The 21,224-nt window shown below is 37.0% G+C and overlaps 1 protein-coding gene across 1 annotated transcript in view; it reads right to left on the reverse strand.

Moving 5' to 3' along the window:
* Positions 1-21,224, reverse strand: part of NAALADL2 (N-acetylated alpha-linked acidic dipeptidase like 2) — a 979,797-nt gene that overhangs the window by 591,561 nt on the left and 367,012 nt on the right. The window contains exon 3 of the mRNA XM_003794285.3: positions 486-759. Within this exon, the coding sequence (XP_003794333.2) occupies positions 486-759 (274 nt within the window). The remainder of the gene's footprint in view (positions 1-485; positions 760-21,224) is intronic.

Below are 21,224 nucleotides of genomic sequence, written 5' to 3' on the forward strand. Positions count from 1 at the left end.
ATAATTCACACCAAGCTTCTTCTTGCATGTGACTTCCATGATGGGAGAGAAGTGCTGTGGTTCAAATGCTAAACTTGTGAATAATTGAATCAATTTCCCACTTCATCTCTTGTGTGTGTAGACAATCCCCAAATAGAACCCTCTCCACTTCTATTCTTTCTCTCCAGAGCCATGTATTAAAATGTACCTCTTCAAAACCACGGGATGACATAGATTTGCACTGTATGGTCTGAGTAATGTGAATGACTCAGTTACACATTCAACACCTTGGAATTAAATTCTTCTAACGTGTTTTCACTTTCAAAATAAGACAAGAAAAGGGTCAAGCAATCCAAACCTTCCTTTTCTTTCTTGGCACCTCCACGCTGAGAACATTTAATGGTTACTTTTGTATGTTGCATTTTGCCAGTTAGTACAATTTAGATGAAAGCTGTTGTTTTCTAATTCCATTCACTGTAAATGATAGAGACAAATGGTTATATTACCTTGAGAGTTCCTCTGGCAGAATAGGCTGCATAGGAGTAGAGCGGATTTTGGCCGCTGCCTTCTCTGGCTTTTTGGCTGCAAGGCTGGCCATTAGGATGGAAGCACTGACCGCTGCTGTTCAGAGTCACGGTGCTGGGGGAAGGGCCCGGCAGGCTGAGCAGCGCGGAGTAATTTACAACTTGTACGTCTTCCAGGCCCAAAGAAGTCCAATGAGTCTTAATCTGTTTTGAAATCTCCATGTCATCTTCACTTTCATCCAGTTGTGTGAAATGTCTGAAAGACATTTAAAAAGCACACTTTAACAAAAAAAGAAAAAGAAAATCTTTATTCTTTTGAAATATGCCTGCTGAATAATGTGTATGAGCAACTAAGCACACATGTTGTGGGAGATGGAAAGATGAATGGGACAGGACCCTATTTTAAGAAATTTACAGTTTGGTAGAAGTGATGGACTTGCACAGAAATTATACTAAATCAAAGCAGAAGGAATTAATTTCTTAAATTAAGAAATAATAAAGCACTATGGGACTGCATAAAAGAGTGATTAATGCCCACTAGTTCTTTTATTAGGTCTGATTCGTCTATCAACATCAACATAATCCTTTTAAAACTCAGTTCTGAAACTAGATGTCATGCTGGCTGAGGCAATTTTGTGTTGTACTTAATATGATTTCCTATAAATGATGAGATTAACATATGGCTATGGCTTTTTAAAATAATACAGGAAGAACTCTTTAGGTACACTTGACATACCAAATTACATGATGCTATGAGCAAACTCAAAACACACTGCCAACCAGTATGAAATTAATGTTTCTGCTGTCATTTTTGAACTTTGTATACTTATTCCCATACCTATCCCACAATTCATAGTGACACTGTTTTAGTTTGTGACATTTTAGAAGTCAGCAAAAATTTTTTAAAAACTTTTGTATAATATCTAAAACAGAGTAGCCCACATCACAAAGTCCCAACCATAGAGATTCTGGCACAGATATGGAGAGAGGGCAACATTTTACACGGTTGATGGACTACAAACAAGTACAGCCTCTTTGGAAAAGGATGGAGAACCCTCAAAGAACTCTAATTAGACCTCCCATTTGACCCCACAATCCCATCACTAGGCATCTACCCAGAAGAAAAGAAAATCATTTTATCATAAAGAAATTTTCACTAGATTGTTTATCACAGCTCAATTTATAATCACCAAAGTATGGAAAAAATATAAATGCCCACCAACCCAGGAATGGATTACAAACAGTGGTATATGTATACCATGGAATACTATTCAGCCATACAAAAGATCTTTTGTATTAACCTGGATGGAGTAGAGACACATTCTTCTTAGTAAAGCATCACAAGAATGGAGAAGTAAATATCCAGTGTACTCAGTACTACTATGAAGGCAGTAGAGGACCTAATACAATCCACTTTAAAAAAAAAAACACAACCCGATTTAAGTTGAGGGGGGGGGAAATTGGGGAAAAAGGGAAGGGGATTGGTGGGCTGTCACTTACTGGGCACAGTGTAGGGTGTATGGCACACCTCTTGGGTGCAGGACACAACGACGAGAGGGAAGCTACCTAACAAATGCAAACCTTGTAACCCAGTTGTTTGTATCCTCACATTGACCTGAAATTAAATGAATACATCAGAATCAAACGTGGGACCATAATAAAAATAATTTAATAATTTAATCTCAATAACATTTTTTTTTCCTCTTCCTGCTAGAATGAAAAGTAACTATATAGGGAATAATCGGCTTCCTTTTGGGGCAAACTATGCGGTCTCATAAGAATTTTACAGCTATTCTTTCTATTCCCATGTGTTTGTCTTGAGACTATGGCTAGTTTTGCCATCACATTATTTTTCTCCCACATACTTCTTTCTTTCTCCACCTTGTTTATTTAAGAGCCCCTCACACACCCACAAATATACACCTGGAAAGAAACAAGAAATAGACCCAAAGTGTAGGAAAGAATTACTGGAGACAGAAGGCGGGTCTGCGGGCACAGCTCAGTCGGCCTACACAGGGAGGTGCAAGAAGAATGCCTTCCCAGCTGTTTATGTTTTTGAAGATACTTATTCATTTTTTTTTCTTTTCCTATTTTTCTTTTTAAATATCTAGTTGAACCAGTCAACAGTGCCACTTACATTTCACAGAGGAGCTTTTGGAAGGATTCCCCTTTCCATCCTGCTAGGCCTGGTCTGCTTCTACCTGACTCTGTGCCCTGTCTGTCATCCCCCGCCTGGCTATCTCTGCTGCGTTCTCCCTACAGAAAGGGGTATCACGGACTCGGCCATAAACTGAGTTAAAACTTTACTCAATTTGATGAGAAATGCGTAATAGAAAGATAGGTCAGTAATGTTCTTTTGGCTGCATATAAGGCGACATTTCAGAATGCACATTTTACTTACACAAATTTAGCTAGACGTGGGCAACAGTAAGTGGAAAAGGAGAAGAGAAAGGAGAATACGGCTGTAGATTTTGTTTGCTCTTTTATACAGTTAATTGATTCCATAAATCCACCAGGGAGTGTGCAAGATGCTTGATCTGCCATTCCTTTTATTGGTCTCGGTTCCAAAGTGTTTTATAGTGCAAGCAACTCGACAAAGCACTGAGTGTTTTAAGATGCATTTGTTACACCACACAGCCTCAAAAGGCAAATCAAAGCTGCTTCACATGCTCAACCGAAAAATCAGTAATTTGTCCCAATTCTGAAGAATTTCTAAAAGTTATTCAGTATGAACCTAAATTACTGAGTGGGAAGATGTATGCATTACTAACTTTTAATGGTATGGATATACACTTTTTGCATTATAACTTCATTTTTCATATTTTTAAATAATTTGAATACATAAAAATCTATAATATACATAAAATTTAAAGAATAATAAAAGGAAGGTTCCAACTTGTGAAGTAGAACATCCCTAATAATATTGAAGCCCTTTTTCACTCACTGGATCCCAGTGTAACCATCAGGATGATTTTTTTAATTTCCCAGTTCTTTAATTTTATATATATATATATATATATATGCATATATCCTTAATAATTCATACTTTAATTTTGTGTGGTTTTATTTTTATACAAATGATATCTTATACATTGTTTAGAGACTTGCTTTTATACCTCAGTGTTGGGTTTTCTATATTCCTCTTGGCTTTTTTACACCATTTCTCCTGAGATAAATATTTTAAATACGTTTCTAGTTTCTCGTTATTATAAACATTATAACGCTGAACATTATTATTCGTATTTTTGATGGGAATTATGTGAGAGCTTCTCTAGGCAAGCAATTATGTGCTTGTATAGCATATGTGCTTGTATAACCTTAGTGAGAAATACCCCCCAAAAAAGCTTTTAAAAGGATTTTGATGGCACTCCCCCCAGCTCTCACTGAGAGCTCTTATTCCCCCATTCCTCACCAACACTTGGTGTTCCCCATTATTTTGTTTTGGTTTGTACTTTTGGCAATGTGATGGATGTGAACTTGTATTTTATTATGCATTTGCCTCAAAACTACAATCACTGGATTGCAGGAAATGCTAAGGAGTTTTCCATCTAACTTTGGATGCATCTAACTTTTGCTGTTGAATGAGTGTTAAATTGTATCCCTTTGTGGTTTTAATTTGGATTTTGATTCTCAATGAGGACCTTTTCAGATATCTTTTAGCTAGTCATCTTTCTTTCCTGCACAACAGCTGCTCTGTGCTTTACACATATTTACCGAAGACTTTGTGTGCCGTGGATAATCCTTTTTAAGCCACCTCATGGCACATGACCACTCCCAGTTTTTTGGCTTCTCTCATCATTTGCAAAGTCTTATCTTATGAGCATAAGATACATAATTTTAATGTACGTAATTGTAATGTGATACATTTTGTAGATTTTCTGACATGCTTAAGATACCCTTTTCAAACTGAAGGTGATTTTTACTTTTTTTCTAAAAGCTTTAAGGAATTGGTTTTTACATTTCATTGTTTGCCTAGAGGGGTATGTGTGTGTCAGGATGCAATTTCTTTTCCCACCTTAATGATTGTCCTGGAACTCCTCACCAAATCGTCCCCACTAATGTGCAATGACAATCTGTCATACACGACTTTCCATGTCTGTATGGATTTGAGCTCCCATTTCAATTCCATTTGTCCTTTTCTTCAATCTCCACAATAATGTGCTGTTTCATTATTATTAGTTTATGTGTTAATATCCAAAATAGTGAGTCACCCTAGTTTCTTCTTCAAGAATATCATATTTTCCTTTTGCTCTTAAATTCATTTCCACATCAAGATTGTAATTGCACTTACCTAGAGACTAAAGAATAATTTGGAAAGAAATGCCACCCTTAGGATAAAATAACAATGAGTCCTTAATATTATTGCTGTGGTCCGAATGTTTGTATACCCCCAAAATTTATATGTTGAAATCCTCACTCCTAAGATTACAGTCTTTGGGAGGTCATAATATTATAAGGCCAGAGTCTTCATAAATGGGATTAGTACCCTTATGGGGGGGGGGCATTTTTGCCTTTTCCATTATACAAAGATGTAACTAGAGGCATCCTCTGTAAGGAAGCGGGCCTTTCCCCAGGCACCACATGGCCTTGAGCTTGGATGTCCCTGCCTCTAAAATTGTGAGAAATAAATGTCTGTTGTTTAATATTTAGACAATGTTCAAGTATCTGGTCAAGGTTATATAAAACTATGCTTTAAAATTAAAATATTTACCTGCTTATTGATAATGTAGAGGAATACTATTCAGTCATTCTATAAAGTAATCTTGCTAAGCTCTCTTACTAATTATAATACATTTTACCATTTTTGTTTTCTACAAAAATATTATGTCATATGCAAATAATGAAAGTTTATTCCTTCCCTTCTAGTCATTTAGATTTTTCATGTTATTCTGTAGCCTATGACCTCTAGAAAAACATTTAATGAATTATTTAATAAAGAGTGATGCAGGCAGCCACATTGTATTATGAATATCAGGTTAAAGATGTTTCTCCCATCCTCATGTTAAGAATTTTTACTAGAAATTCAGATGCCCTTATTAAGAAAATCCACCATATTAATATTGACATGTTGGTTTAGACAGAGTTTTTAGTGTTAAATTCAGTTTATATTCCAAAGATTCCTAAGATAAACTCTACTTAATAGAATACATTATAATGTTTAGCTATTATAATTTATTTTGCCAATATTTTGTTTATAATCTTCACATGTTTCCAAAAGTAAAGTTGTTATGTAATGCTCCTTCCAGAGGTCATCTGTGCCTGATTTGGGGTTGTAATTACACAAACATCATAAAAAGTCTCCCCTCTTGAACTGTTTTCTAGGAGAGATAGAATGAGATTAGAATTTTTGAAAGAGAAATTATTCTTAAACTAGAAGTTGTCAGTACTTTCTCTTATTATGAGAAAACTATGAACTGCTGAGTCAAAGTCTTTTAAGATTTTTAAGAATTCCTTCTGTGACTCAGAGATCTTCCATTGCTCACTGTGCCATCTTCTCTCCAGTTTCAAATTTCTAGGTTTCTGGTTTTATCACAGTTATCTTTGTAGAGTTTTGGTGCTCTGAGGGCTTTCTCTTACTATTCTGTCCATTCAGATTTTTTTAAGTAAGTATATTGTAAGGCATACAGAATCTATGGGTTTTTCTAGAATATACAGAGGTGCAAAAAAAGTTATACACATTTTAAGAAAGGAAAAATCTGTAAAAAAAATTATAATACTCAAGTCACATTTGACTTCTGCAGTTATAAGAAATGTGACATTTATTCATCTTTTTTATCAGCATATATTAAATATTATAATTTTAATACATTTTTTACTTAACTTGAGAGTCTACTTCCCATGTAATACTTCCTTGATTTCTTTGTAGGTATTGACTGCTATTCCTACAATGTTAAAAGGAAAAAACTGGAAAAACAGTTGAGAATTATGACCTAAACTGCTTTCATAAACTTGTATTTTGAATTTATTTAATTATTTGTTTATAAATATTTTCTATTAAAACAATGATTTAAAGAGACCATACGACTTCATTGTTTAGCAGTTATGTAATCTTCAATCTAAATTTTTTTTTTTTGAGGCAGAGTCTCAAGCTGTCACCCTGGGTAGAGTGCTGTGACATCACCGCTCACAGCAACCTCCAACTCCTGGGCTCAAGCGAGTCTCCTGCTTCAGTCTCCCAAGCAGCTAGGACCACAGGTGCCCACCACAACGCCCAGCTATTTTTTGGTTACAGCCATCATTGTTGTCTGGTGGGCTGGGCTGGATTCAAACCCGCCACCTTAGGTGTATGTGGCTTGCGCCTTAGCCACTTGAGCCACAGGTACAGAGCCAATCTAAATTTTTTAAATTAATCAGCATTCATTCATCAAAGTCTCATTTATACAAATGATTTGGTCAAAGAATTCCATTTAAAATCAATTCCAATCACTTGGAATATTAACATGAATAGGTTTTATTGAGAATTTCAATAGGTTTTCTGATCCTTTTTTCCCCACAATAAATGTTTTGGTATTCACAGCAAATAGTTCTGCTATAATTAGGCAGTTTTCTATGTTAAATGAGAAATGTTATTAAAGAATTAAAATATAATCTCAATTTACTAATTTCAGAGAAAGCTACAAAAATAGGGGTGTGTTACCTAAAATCATAGGTATTTATTTGACAGAAAGTTTTATTCTGTTTTAATTTTCAAAATAAGGGTTTCCATGGGACACTAGTTTTGGCAGGCAGCAAAATGAACTGTTGTGCCTGAGACTTGAATTTGGAAGTAATTTTGGCATTAACGTTCCATTGGCCAACGGAGACTAGAACTGGGAGGATTTTGGCTTTGGTAGACAAAATTCTGTTTATATCAGTGTTCAACACCTGCTCCTGGGTGATCCACAGAGCAACACTGATGTGGGAGTTGGAGGAAGTGATGCATGTAGCATTTCTACCACCAGATTGAGTGCCAAGAGTAAATTGCAAATGAAGGGGGAAGGAAAACATCTCCAGAAAGATACTAGCATTACACAGGGGAAAAAAATCAGTGCTTTTACTGCTGCCCACTGAGATTTTCTTACGTGTATGTAAAACAACATACACAGACACTCATACAGCACAGTTGATGTTTCTCATATAGTATCATAAAGTCAAAAAATAAAACCACACACACAGGCACTCAGACGGCACAGTCGACGTTTCTCGTATAGTTTCATGAAGTCACAAAGTTCCTTAAAGCCGTTATTTGACTTGGCATCAATCTAACAAAATTGTGAATCATGTAGGATGAATTTAAAGACTTTCTAGGATAGAGTGTTACTTTCATCTTTTAATTTTTAATTTCACTTGAAAATATTAAGACAAAACACATGATTACTTGCTAACACATTTCACAACAAGAAATTAAATGGTTAAAGGGAAAGAGAGAATTCCATGACCTTCTTATGCCACCCAGCCACTAAGTAGCACACCAAATGAAACCATGATTTCTTGATCAACTACTTCCTAATTTCTAAAATAAAATAGTACCCATAAATTAAGTACTGTATTTACAATCAAAACATTGTGCTTAGTCACTGGACACAATGTCATGTGACTACTACTGGTAACATTTTATAGCAAAGGAAATGGAAAAGCAGATGACACAATCAAGATATAAAATGTCCTAGATTTGATAAGTCTGATTTCTGTGACACACTGCAGCTCAGACTTCACTAACCACACTATTTAGAAGGAACAGGCAGTTTCCCAGGCTTAGGTGTTTTCCAAAAGCAATCAAAATATTGAGCTTTTGAAGGACAGTATCTGGGTAAAATAACTAAAAATTAGATCATGTGCAGTTGGTAGAAGGAGGACTTTATGCTCTTGACAAAATGAGACTTAGGGAGATAAATGGAATGATTTTAATAATAAAATAGACCAAATTTCAGGATTTGGGAACCATATGCACAAGAAGGAAATAAACTGGTTCTTTATATTCCACTTTTTAAAAAAAGTAGTACAGCAGTAGATTATCAGCCGGGATATCACTACTCCTTGAGACCAAGACCATGGTACGTAACTGTCTCCTCTGCGAGTGACAGAGGCAAGCTGAGGGCATCAGTGCCCCGAGCTCAGTGCCAGGAACAAAGAGATGCTCAGTGTCGTTTAATTGTTTTCATATTTATGTTAAACTTAAGTTCCACATGACAGTAAAATAGAAAGTTAGAATTAAGAACAAAAACATATAGAAATAAACTGTCAACACATCTAATGCTACCTGTGCCAAAAAGAAAAAAAATCCAGGATTATGACTGCATCTTTGACCCTGGCACACACTTGCCAGGGAGATAATTTCATCTCTGGTTAACAGTGACTGTATATCTGGACTGCAGGAAAAACCTGCAACAGAGCGTCTCATGGTAAAGCACTTAAGAATACATTTTAGAAGGAAGAAATGTTACTCACGAAAATGAGAGCCGTCTGAGGCATGGAGACTAATACAATTTCATAGAATGTACAAGTCCTGCCCAGGAACATTACGCTTACTGTTAATAGCAGACTGCTTCTGAGAATCTCTCTGTTTTTCAGGGAGTATAGTTGTCAAAGGTCACTTTGCAGATTACATTACTTTAATTTATCTGAAATAAATCTAAAACCAGACTCACAAAATGGACAAATTAATCCAATCAGTAGGACATTACAAGTCTTCAATTTCATCTGCTTGGTTTTCTAATGCAATGACAGAAACTTGGATGGTGTCGAAACTCACAGAGACTTTCGATTAAAAGTGTCATGATTCCAATAAGTGAGTAACAGATTCAAGTAAGGGAATAGATTATTGAATAAATAGTTGTAAGAAATGTATTCCATTTCAATAAGATTATATTAAAGTGGCTAACCTCTACTGCCCTTTCAGAAAAAGCATATTTACTGAGAATTTTTAAAAGTATCTAAACTAACAATGATTCTTTTTTGTCATTAACATAAAAATTGTTAATGTATTTTTCTAATCTTAAAAAGTATGCTTTTAAAAAGCAAATTTTACCCTTTTCAATATATCCTATAACTCCAACTATAATCAGCTTGCACTTAGCAAATGGTAGTAAATGGAAACCACAACCAAAGTTCAGTAATATTTTTAACTAAATTAATATACCTTTAAGACTACATTGAAAATATAATTTTAATATGATACTTATTTTATTTTCTAATATAGCAAATGAAACCTTGAGTAGTATTGGAGATTAGCCCAGTAATGGCAATTAAAATATAATGGTGGATACATCTTAAAAACAATTTTAGATGTTATCTTTTTGTGACAATGCAAATAGGCTAAGGCTATGTCATAATAATTAATGTGAATGGTTATACCAGAACAACAGTGAAAATCAGTAAGAATTCAAGTGTCACTTGTCATTTGTTAATCAAAACTACTTTCCTTCATAGGGAGAGTCACTTCAGCACCCAGCAGTGAAATCCTTATTACATCATACCCATTACATTAACAAGTTGCCAAAATTATGGGACAAGTAACTGTTAACCCACCCAAATCTATGAAATGAATTGAAATCAATCTGTAGACAAGGATTCTTATTAGAAGTAATCTTAGTATGGAGACAAAATGAAAAGTACAAATGCTAAAACAGTAAGACGGAAAGAGTTTTGATGGGAAAAGCATGTTTCTTATTGTGGTATTTGAATAAGCTATCGTTTAAATGCTTCATCTTTTTTGTATACATGAACAAAAGAAAAAGAGGCTTATTGATAGAACAGAAATGAGCAGCACTGATGTTGAAGTTTTTCTGACATATATTATTCCTAATGAGCCAGAACCTAGTCTACTGAGCCAAATAAATAGGCCATGATATTCAGAGAGAGATTTTCAACAAAAATTTGGCAGAGGGAATCACCACACAATTTTCCTTAGAGGTTGTTGTAGTTTGCAGTCCCACTAACAATGCATGAGTTCCCTGAGTTCCTTTCTCTCCACATCCATGCCAGCCTCTATTGTTTTGGGACTTTTTATTGATAACAAGAGCCATTCTCATTGGAGTTGGATGATATCTCATTTTGGTTTTGATTTACATTTCTCTAATAATTACAGACATCGCACTTTTTTTTCCACGAGTTTGTTGAGTATTAGTAGAAGTTCATTCGAGAAGAACCTGAAGTAGACCTTTGACCCAGCAACCCCAAGGCAGGTACTACCCAAAGGCAGAAAGGTCATTGCACAAAAAGGACACCAGCACTTGAATGTTTATAGCAGCACAATTCACAACCACAAAGACATGGAAACAGCCCAAGTGCCCCCCAGTGAGTGTATTAATAAAATGCTATATATGCATACTCAGCTATAAAATTGGTGAGCTAGTATGTTCTGTGACAACCTGGGGGGGGGGAGACTTTGACTCAATCTGTCCAAAAACAAAAGCATGTAAACAAAACATGCCTAGCCACCAATATGCTTAAATATTTTTAAAAAAGAGAGAAAAATGGCAGGGATAGTAGGTGTATGGAGATGAGAGCTTTGGGAAGAGAGATAAAGTGTGAAATGGTTCTGGCTTCAACAAAAAAGGGTGTAAATTCTGGTTCTGGTCTACAAGCCAGGTGACCTTCTGCATATTAATATCCTTTGACCCTCAGTTTCAACTTCATTCTATGTTGGATAGTCACATTTTATGGATTTTTGAGAGTATTAAATGAGATGATACATGTAATTGCTTAGTGTGGTCTCAAGCATCTCTAGCACTTCACAAATGTAACTTCCCTTTCTCTATTTCTGTTTGAAATGATCTGTCCTGAGTACTGAGTGTTATTTACATAAGGATTACATCAGAAAATACCCATGAACTTAACTTCAATTTATATTGGAATTATAAAACCCCTACTTGCCAACTTTCTCTTTCTCTGAAAGAGTTCATGATACTAAAATGTACAATTCTAGACACTGGATTCAATTTTTATACATTTCTTCCAGGTATATATCCAAGGAAAATAATGTTAACATCTCAAAGAGATAGCTGCACCCTCCTGTTTACTGCAGCATTATTCACAATATCCAGTGTATAGAAACAACTCTAAAGGTCTATCAGCAAATGAATAGGTAAGGAAAATGTGGTATCCATACAACAAAATACTATTCAGCCATAAAAAGAAAAGAATCCTGCCATTTGCAACATCATGGAATAACTTGGAAGACATTATGCTAAATCAATAAGCCAGACACAGAAAGGTAATGACCCTGTGATCTAAACTATGCATAATAATAATAATAATAAAATCTCAGAGAAGCAGAGTAGAGGATGGTCATCAGTGGGTCAGAGTGGGACGGGATAGGGTGAGAAATGGGCAGATGATGACCGAAAGGCACAGACTCGGTTATAAGATTAAAAACATTCTGGGTAGCTAATGCACAGACTGTAATAACTATAGTTAATAATGTTATATGACTTATTTGGAAGTTTATAAGAAAGCAGATTTTAATTGTCCTTCACCTCCCACCCCCCAATCACAACTGTGATGTGTTAATTAATGTGATTGTGCTAATTACCATATAATTTATACATATCCAATCTACATGTCGTACACCTTAAATATGTATAATTTCCCTTTGTCAATATACCTCAATAAAGCTGGGGAAATACTGTGGCATAAATTCAGAGGCAGACTGGAGAGTCCAGCAGTCTTCTATTAATTTATTTTAGAGATTTTAGAGATTGAGGAGGTTTGAAAAGTATAAAATAATGCCACTTTTCTCACCAAATTTTTATCTATGAAAAATAATTATTTTTATAAAACATTTTCTTCTTGTTAATGTATTCTTGTATAATATATTTTTGTTATCTTTAAATAAATTAATGTCTTTTAAAAATGTCTCAGATTTAGTTTTAATACAGATAAAATACAGACATATATACCTATCATAGAAATAAGTTCTTTAGAATCTCAATAATATTTAAGAATATAAAGCTGGGCATGGTGGTTCACACCTGTAATCTTAGCACTCTGGGAGGCTGAGACAGGTGGATTGCTTGAGACCAGCCTGAGCAAGAGCGAAATCCTGTCCTTGCTACAAACAGAGAAAAACAAGCCAGGCATCATGGTAGGCAACTGTTTTTCTAGCTACTTTGGAGGCTGAGCCCAGGAGTTTGAAGTTTCTGTGAGTGAGCTATGAAGCCACGGCCCTCTACTCAGGGAGACAGAGTGAGACTGTCTCAAAAAAAAAAAAAAAAAAAAAAAAAAACAATAATAATAATAATGATGATAATTTAAAGGAGTCCTGGGACCAAAACATTTGAAAATCACTGTTTTACTTCATTTTTAACTGGAGATGGTAATGGGAGATGGCTGAAAGTTTTTTGAGAATGCCCTGAATAAGCATTTTCTGGTGCTGCTTATACGTAGATCTGCCAGTTAATGAAAGTTGGCAGAGCCACTGACAGCATCTAGTCTGGAGAGCAGAAAAGCAGGTAATGTTTAATAGAATCGTCGTATTTTCTAGTAGGAAGAGATGTTGGACCTTCCTTGAGTCCAGGTCCAAGATGCTTTTGCGTGTTTGTGTGCACAGGTTCAAAGTGCTTACTGTGGATCATGCCAACCCAGTCGGCAAGAGCACAGACAGAAGGCTACTCAGGTTTCAGACCAAGGGAGAAACAAGTGTCCTAGGACTCTCATCATTTCAACAGGTATCTATTGAGTATCTCCTATGCACTACATCAAGGAAATGCAAAAGTTCCCCTCTGTCAGGATCTGCCAAAACCATCCTAAGTTTTTTCACAACTGGTCGCCTCTTTGCATTGTGTAAGGAGCACTTTTCTGGACTTTTGTCTTTGGACACCTATTCTCACCCTCATATTCCTTTATTATTTTTTTGATAACCACTGACTTTGCACTTTGGCAGACATTATACACCTGTAGTGGTTAAGTGATAAAACAAATCTTCCTGATACATATAAAGTACATAAATTTTATAAAGCACAAATTAAAAGTAAAAAAGAATGCAAAATCATGAAGTTGAAATTTTAACAAATCTCTCTCCATAAATAATAGAACAAGCAGAATGACTAATATAATTTTTAAAATTTGCCAATTTAACATAGATAGAAATGTATACCCAGTGACTTTATAAATATAAATCAATTATAAAAATTGTCTCTATGCTAGGCCATAAAGCAAGGCTCAATAAACTTCAAAAAACTAAAATTATAAGTGCTATGTTCTCTGAACATAATATAATTAGGTTAGAAGCCAATAACAAAATGATAGTAATAAGTAGAAAAACCCAGCTGCTTGAAATTAAACAATCCCTTCTAAATAATCCATATATCAAAGATAAAATTAAATAGACCTATAAATTGTTTTTAAGGGAATAATAGTAAAAACAGGACATAAGAGTACTTGAATGATCAGCTAAGAAGGGAAAATGTACTGCATTAGCATATAAAAAGAAGGGGCAAAAAAAGTCATTAATTTAGTTTAAGAAATTAGAAACTAAAGACAGTAATATAAACTCAAATGAAATTAAAAGGAAGCAACAAAAAAGAAGAATATAGGGCAGCACCTGTGGCTCAGTAGGTAGGGCACCGGCCCCATATACCAAAGGTGGCAGGTTCCAACCTGGCGCCGGCCAAACTGCAACAGCAACAAAAAATAGCTGGGCATTGTGGCGGGCGCCTGTGGTCCCAGCTACTGGCGAGGCTGAGGCAAGAGAACCGACTAAGCCCAAGAGCTGGAGCTTGCTGTAAATTGTGATGCCACAGCACTCTACCAAGGGCGACAAAGTGAGACTCTGTCTCTAAAAACAAAAGCAAAAAAAAAAAAGAAGAGAAGAAGAAGAAAGGAAGAAGAGCATAAATGAATAAAACAAAAAAGCAAGTATACAAAAGAAAAACTCAATAAAGGCAAATGATGGCTATGTACAGTATTTAATCAACCCCTTAAAACTAGTACTCGGTAAAGGAAAAAGAAGGAGGGAGAACACAGGAGCTGTCAATCTCAAGGAGAGAACACAGGAGCTGTCAATCTCAAGGAGGGAAACACAGGTAGGATCAGAGCACTCTGGGGGGCACAGGTGGCAGGGTCCCGGGAGCTCAGGAGCTTAGGAGTTCAAGTACAGCCAGAACAGGACTCTGTCACTACTGAAAGTAGAAAAACTAGCCGGGCATTGCAGAGGGCCCCTGCCCTCTCAGCTACTCAGGAGGCCGAGGCAGGAGGAATGTTTGAACCTACGAGGTGAGGTTGCTGTGAGGTTGGCCGACACCATGGCACTCTGTACAGGGGGAGAGAGTGATACTCTGTCTCAAAAAGAAAATGAAAAAAAAAAAAAGGAGGGGAAATGATAAATTATTATAAGTCTTAGAGACATTAAAAAGATAAGAGTGTATTTTGACAATAATTATATCAACACATTCAAAAATATTGTAAATTAGAGAAATGCCTTGAAAATGCCAAGTTACCAAAACTGTTACAAAAAAAGAAATTTCAAATATCCAATATCTATTCAAAAATACAGTTAAGTATATTCTTATATTCTTCCCAGGGGAGGGGGGGAACCACCTAAAATCCCCAGGTGTCTTCACAATTGATTGCTTTTACATGTTAAAAAAAAAAAAAGACATAGACCTGTGGTCTCCAAGCCCTGGGTCACAGAGCAGGATCAGTCAGAGGCCAGCTAGAAACTAGGGCACACAGTGGGAGCGGAGCGGCTGGGGGTGGCCTGACACTTCATCTGCATTTACAGCTGCCCCACTGCATGGCTGCGCCATGGCCGAGTTATTCCCATAGGACCGCAAGCCGTACTGTGCACTGTGCCTGCGAGGGATTTAGGTTGCGCTCCTTATGAGAATGTAATTGACCCCCCTGAGTCAGTCCTGGGAAAGATTGTCTTCTGTGAACCTAAGGAGGTTGGGAAGGGCTAACTCAGGCTATATCCGAGAACAGATAAAAAGGAATTGCCCCAAACTTTTTATAAGGCCAGCAAAATTCTCACATCAAGACAAGTCAAAGACACTACAAAAAAGGAAAATAGTGGTTACATTTCCTTCATGAAGGCAGTTGCAGAACAGAAATACAATGTTATTAAATTACACTTATACTAAAAGCTAAGTGCATAGTGACTGTGGGGGTACTCTAATAATGAAAAGTTGTTGTAACATTCAAAAATCTATCAGTTGAATTCACCACTTTAAAAAAAGGGAATATTTCAATAAATTATAAATAAAAACATTAAAATTCAACTTTTTTTAGTATTAAAGATTTGTAATAATAAGGCTTACGTCAACTTCCAATTTCAAAGGGAAATGAATTAATTTGTTAGAGTTCATCCCTCTCACTCCCTATTTCAGATCTTGGAAATGTGATTGCAAGCTTATTTTCATGATCTGGCTTAATGGTTCGTTTATGGTTACTTAATGCTTGAGTTGGTATATGGTTAAAACTGGAGCTACAGTTTTTCTTATAGTCATCCACTGCTCTTTTCATAGCCATAATAATGTTATAGTATAATTATACTGAACTCTGTTAAGCTAACTGTGAAAAATAAGTACCAACCGAGTGACTTCTGTTAATTACCACCTTTAGTATTACTGTTCATGGATGGCCAGTGAACTGTTTATAGAGGCCTTAAAAATATATGCATATATTTCCAAATTGAATCATGCTGTTTGGGAATATTTGAATTAATTTTTGGAACATGTGAAATTAACAACAAAAAACATGTAATTTGATTGCTAAGCAAGAAAGTGGTGCAAAGCAGAGATGCTTCTTCTGCTGTTATTTTCTTTATTTGTTTGTTTATTTTGAGATACAGCCTCACTCTGTCTCCCTGAGTAGAGTGCCCTGGGGTCATCATATTTCACAGCAACCTCAAACTCTTGTGCTCAAGCTAGCCTTTCCCCTCAGCCTCCCAAGTTCCTGGCTACGATGCCAGCTCGTTTTTCTGTTTTTACTAGAGAGCTCAGACGGGTCCCTAACTCCTGAGCTCAAGCGATCCACCTGTCTTGGCCTCTCAGAGTGCTAGGTTTACAGGTATAAGTCACTGCACCCAGCCTTGCTTACTATTTTTGAAGGAAATAAAGCTTCTTTGAGGACCGCAAACTGCAGATGAGCACACAGTGTCACTGGGCAATGAACTGAAATCTCCTTACTTTTATACTCTTCAATACCTTCCTCTGCAAATTTTAGGCATATGCCCCTAGCTGGGCTATACTGAGCAAATACCTAACCAGAGATAAATGAATAAAACAGAATTGTACTGATGTTTTCAGAATTCAATTATGTTGCAAGACATAATCTGAAAACAAGAAGAGACAAAACCCCTAGTGGTGACGCCCATCCCCCGCAGTCTGACATCTGTCATTCATGTACACTGTCTGCTTGCTCTGAACAGGCTTTCTGGTCTGTGACCAATGACTGTAGAAAGGCGACAATTGGAAATAATTATATACTTTTCCATGAATTTAATGCAACTCTTTGCATCTGTCTTTAAATGAAAGTATTTTTATATTCTCTTGAAGCCTTATTAAGCCTGAGGAAATTCAACTTATTTCCTAAAAACTAATAGAGCCAACAATTATGCTAAATAAATGGCCACAGAAAATTTAATTTTGTTTTAATATTAATGACGCTGGTGTATTTGAAGACATGAAGGAATGGAGAGTCAGGGTATGCAATATTCAAAAGTGGTCATCTTTTTTCTTATGCTTGCATTTACATTATTTCTTGTTATACCAAAATTAAAAAAAAAAAAGAGTTTTACAAATCAAATAAGAATCCAGGCAGAATGCTGTGACAGATTATTGGCAGGCTAGAAAATGCTTTTAAGTGATCTTTGGAAAGGATGGTTACAAATTGGCACTAAAATTATTTATCCATTAAGAATCTGCTGACATGTCATCATATCTTAGAAATTAATAGAAAGAAATCACTCTTATTTAGAGATAATTCCATTTAGTCCCACACTTTTCCCCGGGAATATGTTTATTAGCACCCACTGGGCTCTGTGTGACCAGACCAATCCTTACATTTGAACTTCCTGTGCAATCCAGAACAACTACTTTAATTATAAGAAGAGACTGCCTTTAATTGATAGATTGTTTGAACATTTTTTGATGGAATGAACACAGACTAGCCTGAATAGCAAGAATTCAAGGGCTGAATTAACAAATAGGGTGTATGGAGACAACATCCCCCTCTAAGAGTGAGGCAGGGAGTCACCTACAATGACGTCTGGCCCAGGCCTTAGGAAGCCTCGTTCATCTGACCCAGGCGTTAGGAAGCCTCATTGCAGAATTCAGGAAGCCGAGATCCTTAGAGGGACATCAGCGAAGCCGTGAAGGTGGCCTGAGAGCCGTGCAGGTCCTGGCAGTAAGAAACTGAAGACTGGACACCGTGCAAAAATCTAAATCATGGAATCAGACAGGAGGTAGCAGAGCTTCTGCACAGATTATAATCCTGGGCAGGTCTTCAGTTTCTGAGCACAGAAGAGCAAGAATTACAAGGAAAATTATAAGGAAAGGTGCAGTAGGGGAGGGGCAAGTGACATGTGAGCACTGTGACTCAAGTATGGAGGTGTTGTTAAAGGAAAAGAAATGTAATATTCAATAGTGACATGGGAGAAAACAAGATCTTCTTCTTCTTCTTCTTTTTTTTTTTTTTTGCAACTTTTGGCCAGGGCTGGGTTTGAACCCACCACCTCCGGCATATGGGGCCGGCGCCCTACTCCTTCAGCCACAGGCGCATCCCAAGAAGATCTTCTTGATAGTATTTCTCCCATGGTTGGTGAACTAGCACTAATAATAGTGATGGTTTATAAATGCTCACATTAACCCTGAAAAGTAGTCATATCAAAAGTTTAGAGATGATAAAATTGTGGTTCAAGAAGACTGAGGTAACTAGAGACTCAGCCCGTCCTCGGGATTGACTCAGAAGCTGTGAGGTGACTGGACTGTTGCCGATATCAATTATGTTCAGTGGTGGCTGAGAACTGTTAAATGTACTCATATAGAGGTAAGCAGTTTCATAAACTTGTAAGGAATTAATAAACCCCATTAAGTGACAGAAATGCACTGCCTACTTGAGCGTTCTGAAGTAACTACCACAACAAAATCCAGCATTTATATCTGAGCGTCCACGCTAATGCACAGGAATGTCTGCTCAGCTGCGGACCTAAGGGCAGGGCTGAGTTAACAAGGGACGTGTGGAAATGAAATCGTATCTTGATTAAACATTTTCTTATCCACACAGTTTAAAGTTACCAGTTTAGTGAGAATGAAAAAAATTAGCTCAAATTTCATTCTTACTACCTTTACTATTTCCTTTTTCTTTTTCTTTTCTTTTCTTGTCTTTTTTTTTTTTTTGAGACAGGGCCTCAAGCTATCCCCCTGGGTAGAGTGCCTTGGCATCAAAGCTCACAGCAACCTCCAACTCCTGAGCTCAAGTGAGTCTCCTGCCTCAGCCTCCCAAGTAGCTGGGACCACAGGCACCCGCCACAATGCCCAGCTATTTTTTGGTTGCAGCCGTCCTTGTTTGGCGGGCCCGGGCTGGATTTGAACCCGCCACCTTAGGTGTATGTGGCTGGCACCTTAGCCACTTGAGCCACAGGCACCGAGCCCCTTTACTATTTTCATAGTTTTAGAAAAACAAGAATATGCTTGTTGTCTCTTGAAGAATCTAGTAAAGGGAAAAAATGGATTTCTGATGACATCTGTTTTTTTTTCTTTCTCAGGGGTCAGCCAAAGCAGACTGATGATAAGCAACACTTTAATTCTCCCAAAGCTCATAAAAGGCATGTCACTAAATCAGTGGCTGACATTTGTACAAAACATGCAATTAACATGCAAGGTTTGTAGCCTCTCAAGATGAAGCCATCCTCCACTGGAGTGTTTAATCTGAAAGGCACAGAATTTCCACCTCTATTGTAGAAGTCAACTTGGTGGCAATGCCTGGCTCCCAAGAAGTGTGTCTAATATTCTATGATTCTCATGTAAATTATAAATTCAGCCCATTAATTTATTAGGCAAAATGCCATCACGTAAGTGGTAATAATAAACACAGTCTCCATAAATGACAGTAACGTCAGTATTTTTTCTCCAAATATCTTGGTTTGTTTTGAAGAGTAATTTCAGTTATTTATATAAAACAGGTTTGTTGCCCCATATATTTCTTGTAAAGTATAATAACAGTATTCTACTGTACAAATTTTCACAAAGCTTTTCTTCCCATGATGTTTATGAAACCTTATGGAGTACTGCACAGGGCCTTCCTGCAGCCTGCGGCACAGAGCTGTAAAGTAGATCTCACTTCATAGGAGAAGGGGGAAATGTCGTGATGGGGACAGAAAGTCGAAATGTGTTCACATCTCTCCTCTGCCTCCTGCTACCTGAATGACATGGACATTCACCCCTTTAGCCACAGTTGCTCCTTGGAAAGGGAAATAGCAGTCCATACGTCATGAGGTGGTTATGATCAATCATGACAATTCCTTTAGAGGACTTAGCTCAGTGACTGCTCAGTTCCCTCACAATCTGGCTTCTGTACCTACTGCACCATGTGAATTCTGTTACCTGTCTAGACTGCTCTTGCCCAGCTCCAGAGCAGATGTGTGTCATGCAGTCTCCATGCTTTCCATAGCTGTAGGTGTGCACTGATTCTGACAGGGGCATCCCCTGGGTTTCCATGAGTACTAACTGCTGACAAGCAGATAGCACTTGCTCTTCTGTGACTTGACACTTGTGGCCCTTGTGGTTGAAAGAAAGAATCCAAACATAGAAAGTAGTAATTTTGTTTTGGTTATATAACATCCCTACAACTGTCTACAATTCTTCTTACTACCTATATGAGAAAGAACAAACCCTATATGACAGTACTTGGATTCAGTCGTAGTCTGCCTCCATTTTCAATTCTAACCTCATCTACTACAGCACTGCCACCTGTTGAGTGATTCAGAGACAGCTACCCATATAGTACTTAAGAAAAGGTATTGAGAGCTAGGCTAGCCTGTTATAGGTTCTCTTACTGCCTAGATGTGAGAACTTAGACAAGATATACAAGTGTGTCTTGGAGAGTGCAATGTTTTATAATGCTTCCTACTTCACTGAGCTGCTGTTAAAATTTCTAAAGCTAACATTGGTAAGCACCTTAGCCTGGTGGAGGCATACCATAAGTGCTCAATAAGTAGTTTCTACCTTAAGCTAACAATTACTTTGACCAGGACTGTTCATCACCTGAGGCACCAGGCTCCCTGCCACCACCCAAACTCGTTCTCTTCCCCAATTCAGGAAGTCACTTTGGCACAAGTCAACCAACTCTAATCTCTCCGTCCTCCAAATGCTTGGCATCTGCCTTCTAAGGCATTATAGTTATCTCAAGATTATTTAAATATTTCACCTGAACATTTGCCATTTCTAGAAGTGAAAAAATGAATAGGACTTTAAATTTATTTTACAGCAGCTCGTTACTTGGAAAACTGACTTAAAATTATGCTCATAGTAGGCAATCGGTAAATCAATTCTGAGTTAAGGGAAAGAGAAAAGAAGAGATGAAAGAAGAAAGGGGTAAAAAAAATAAAGGAAGGATGGGAAGAGAAAAGGAAAGAAAAAGGAAGGAGGGATCTTGGGAAAAGGCAAGAAAGAAAGAAACAAGGACAAGAAGAAGGAAAAAGAAAGAAGAGGAAGGAGGAAAGGGAGGAAGGAAGGGAGGGAGGGAGGGAGGAAGGAAGGAAGGAAGGAGGATGGGAGAAGGAAGGAGGGAGGAAGGGAGGAA

The sequence above is a fragment of the Otolemur garnettii genome, unplaced genomic scaffold, assembly GCF_000181295.1.
Source record: "Otolemur garnettii isolate 467f Iridium unplaced genomic scaffold, OtoGar3 scaffold00078, whole genome shotgun sequence".
NCBI lineage: Eukaryota > Metazoa > Chordata > Mammalia > Primates > Galagidae > Otolemur > Otolemur garnettii.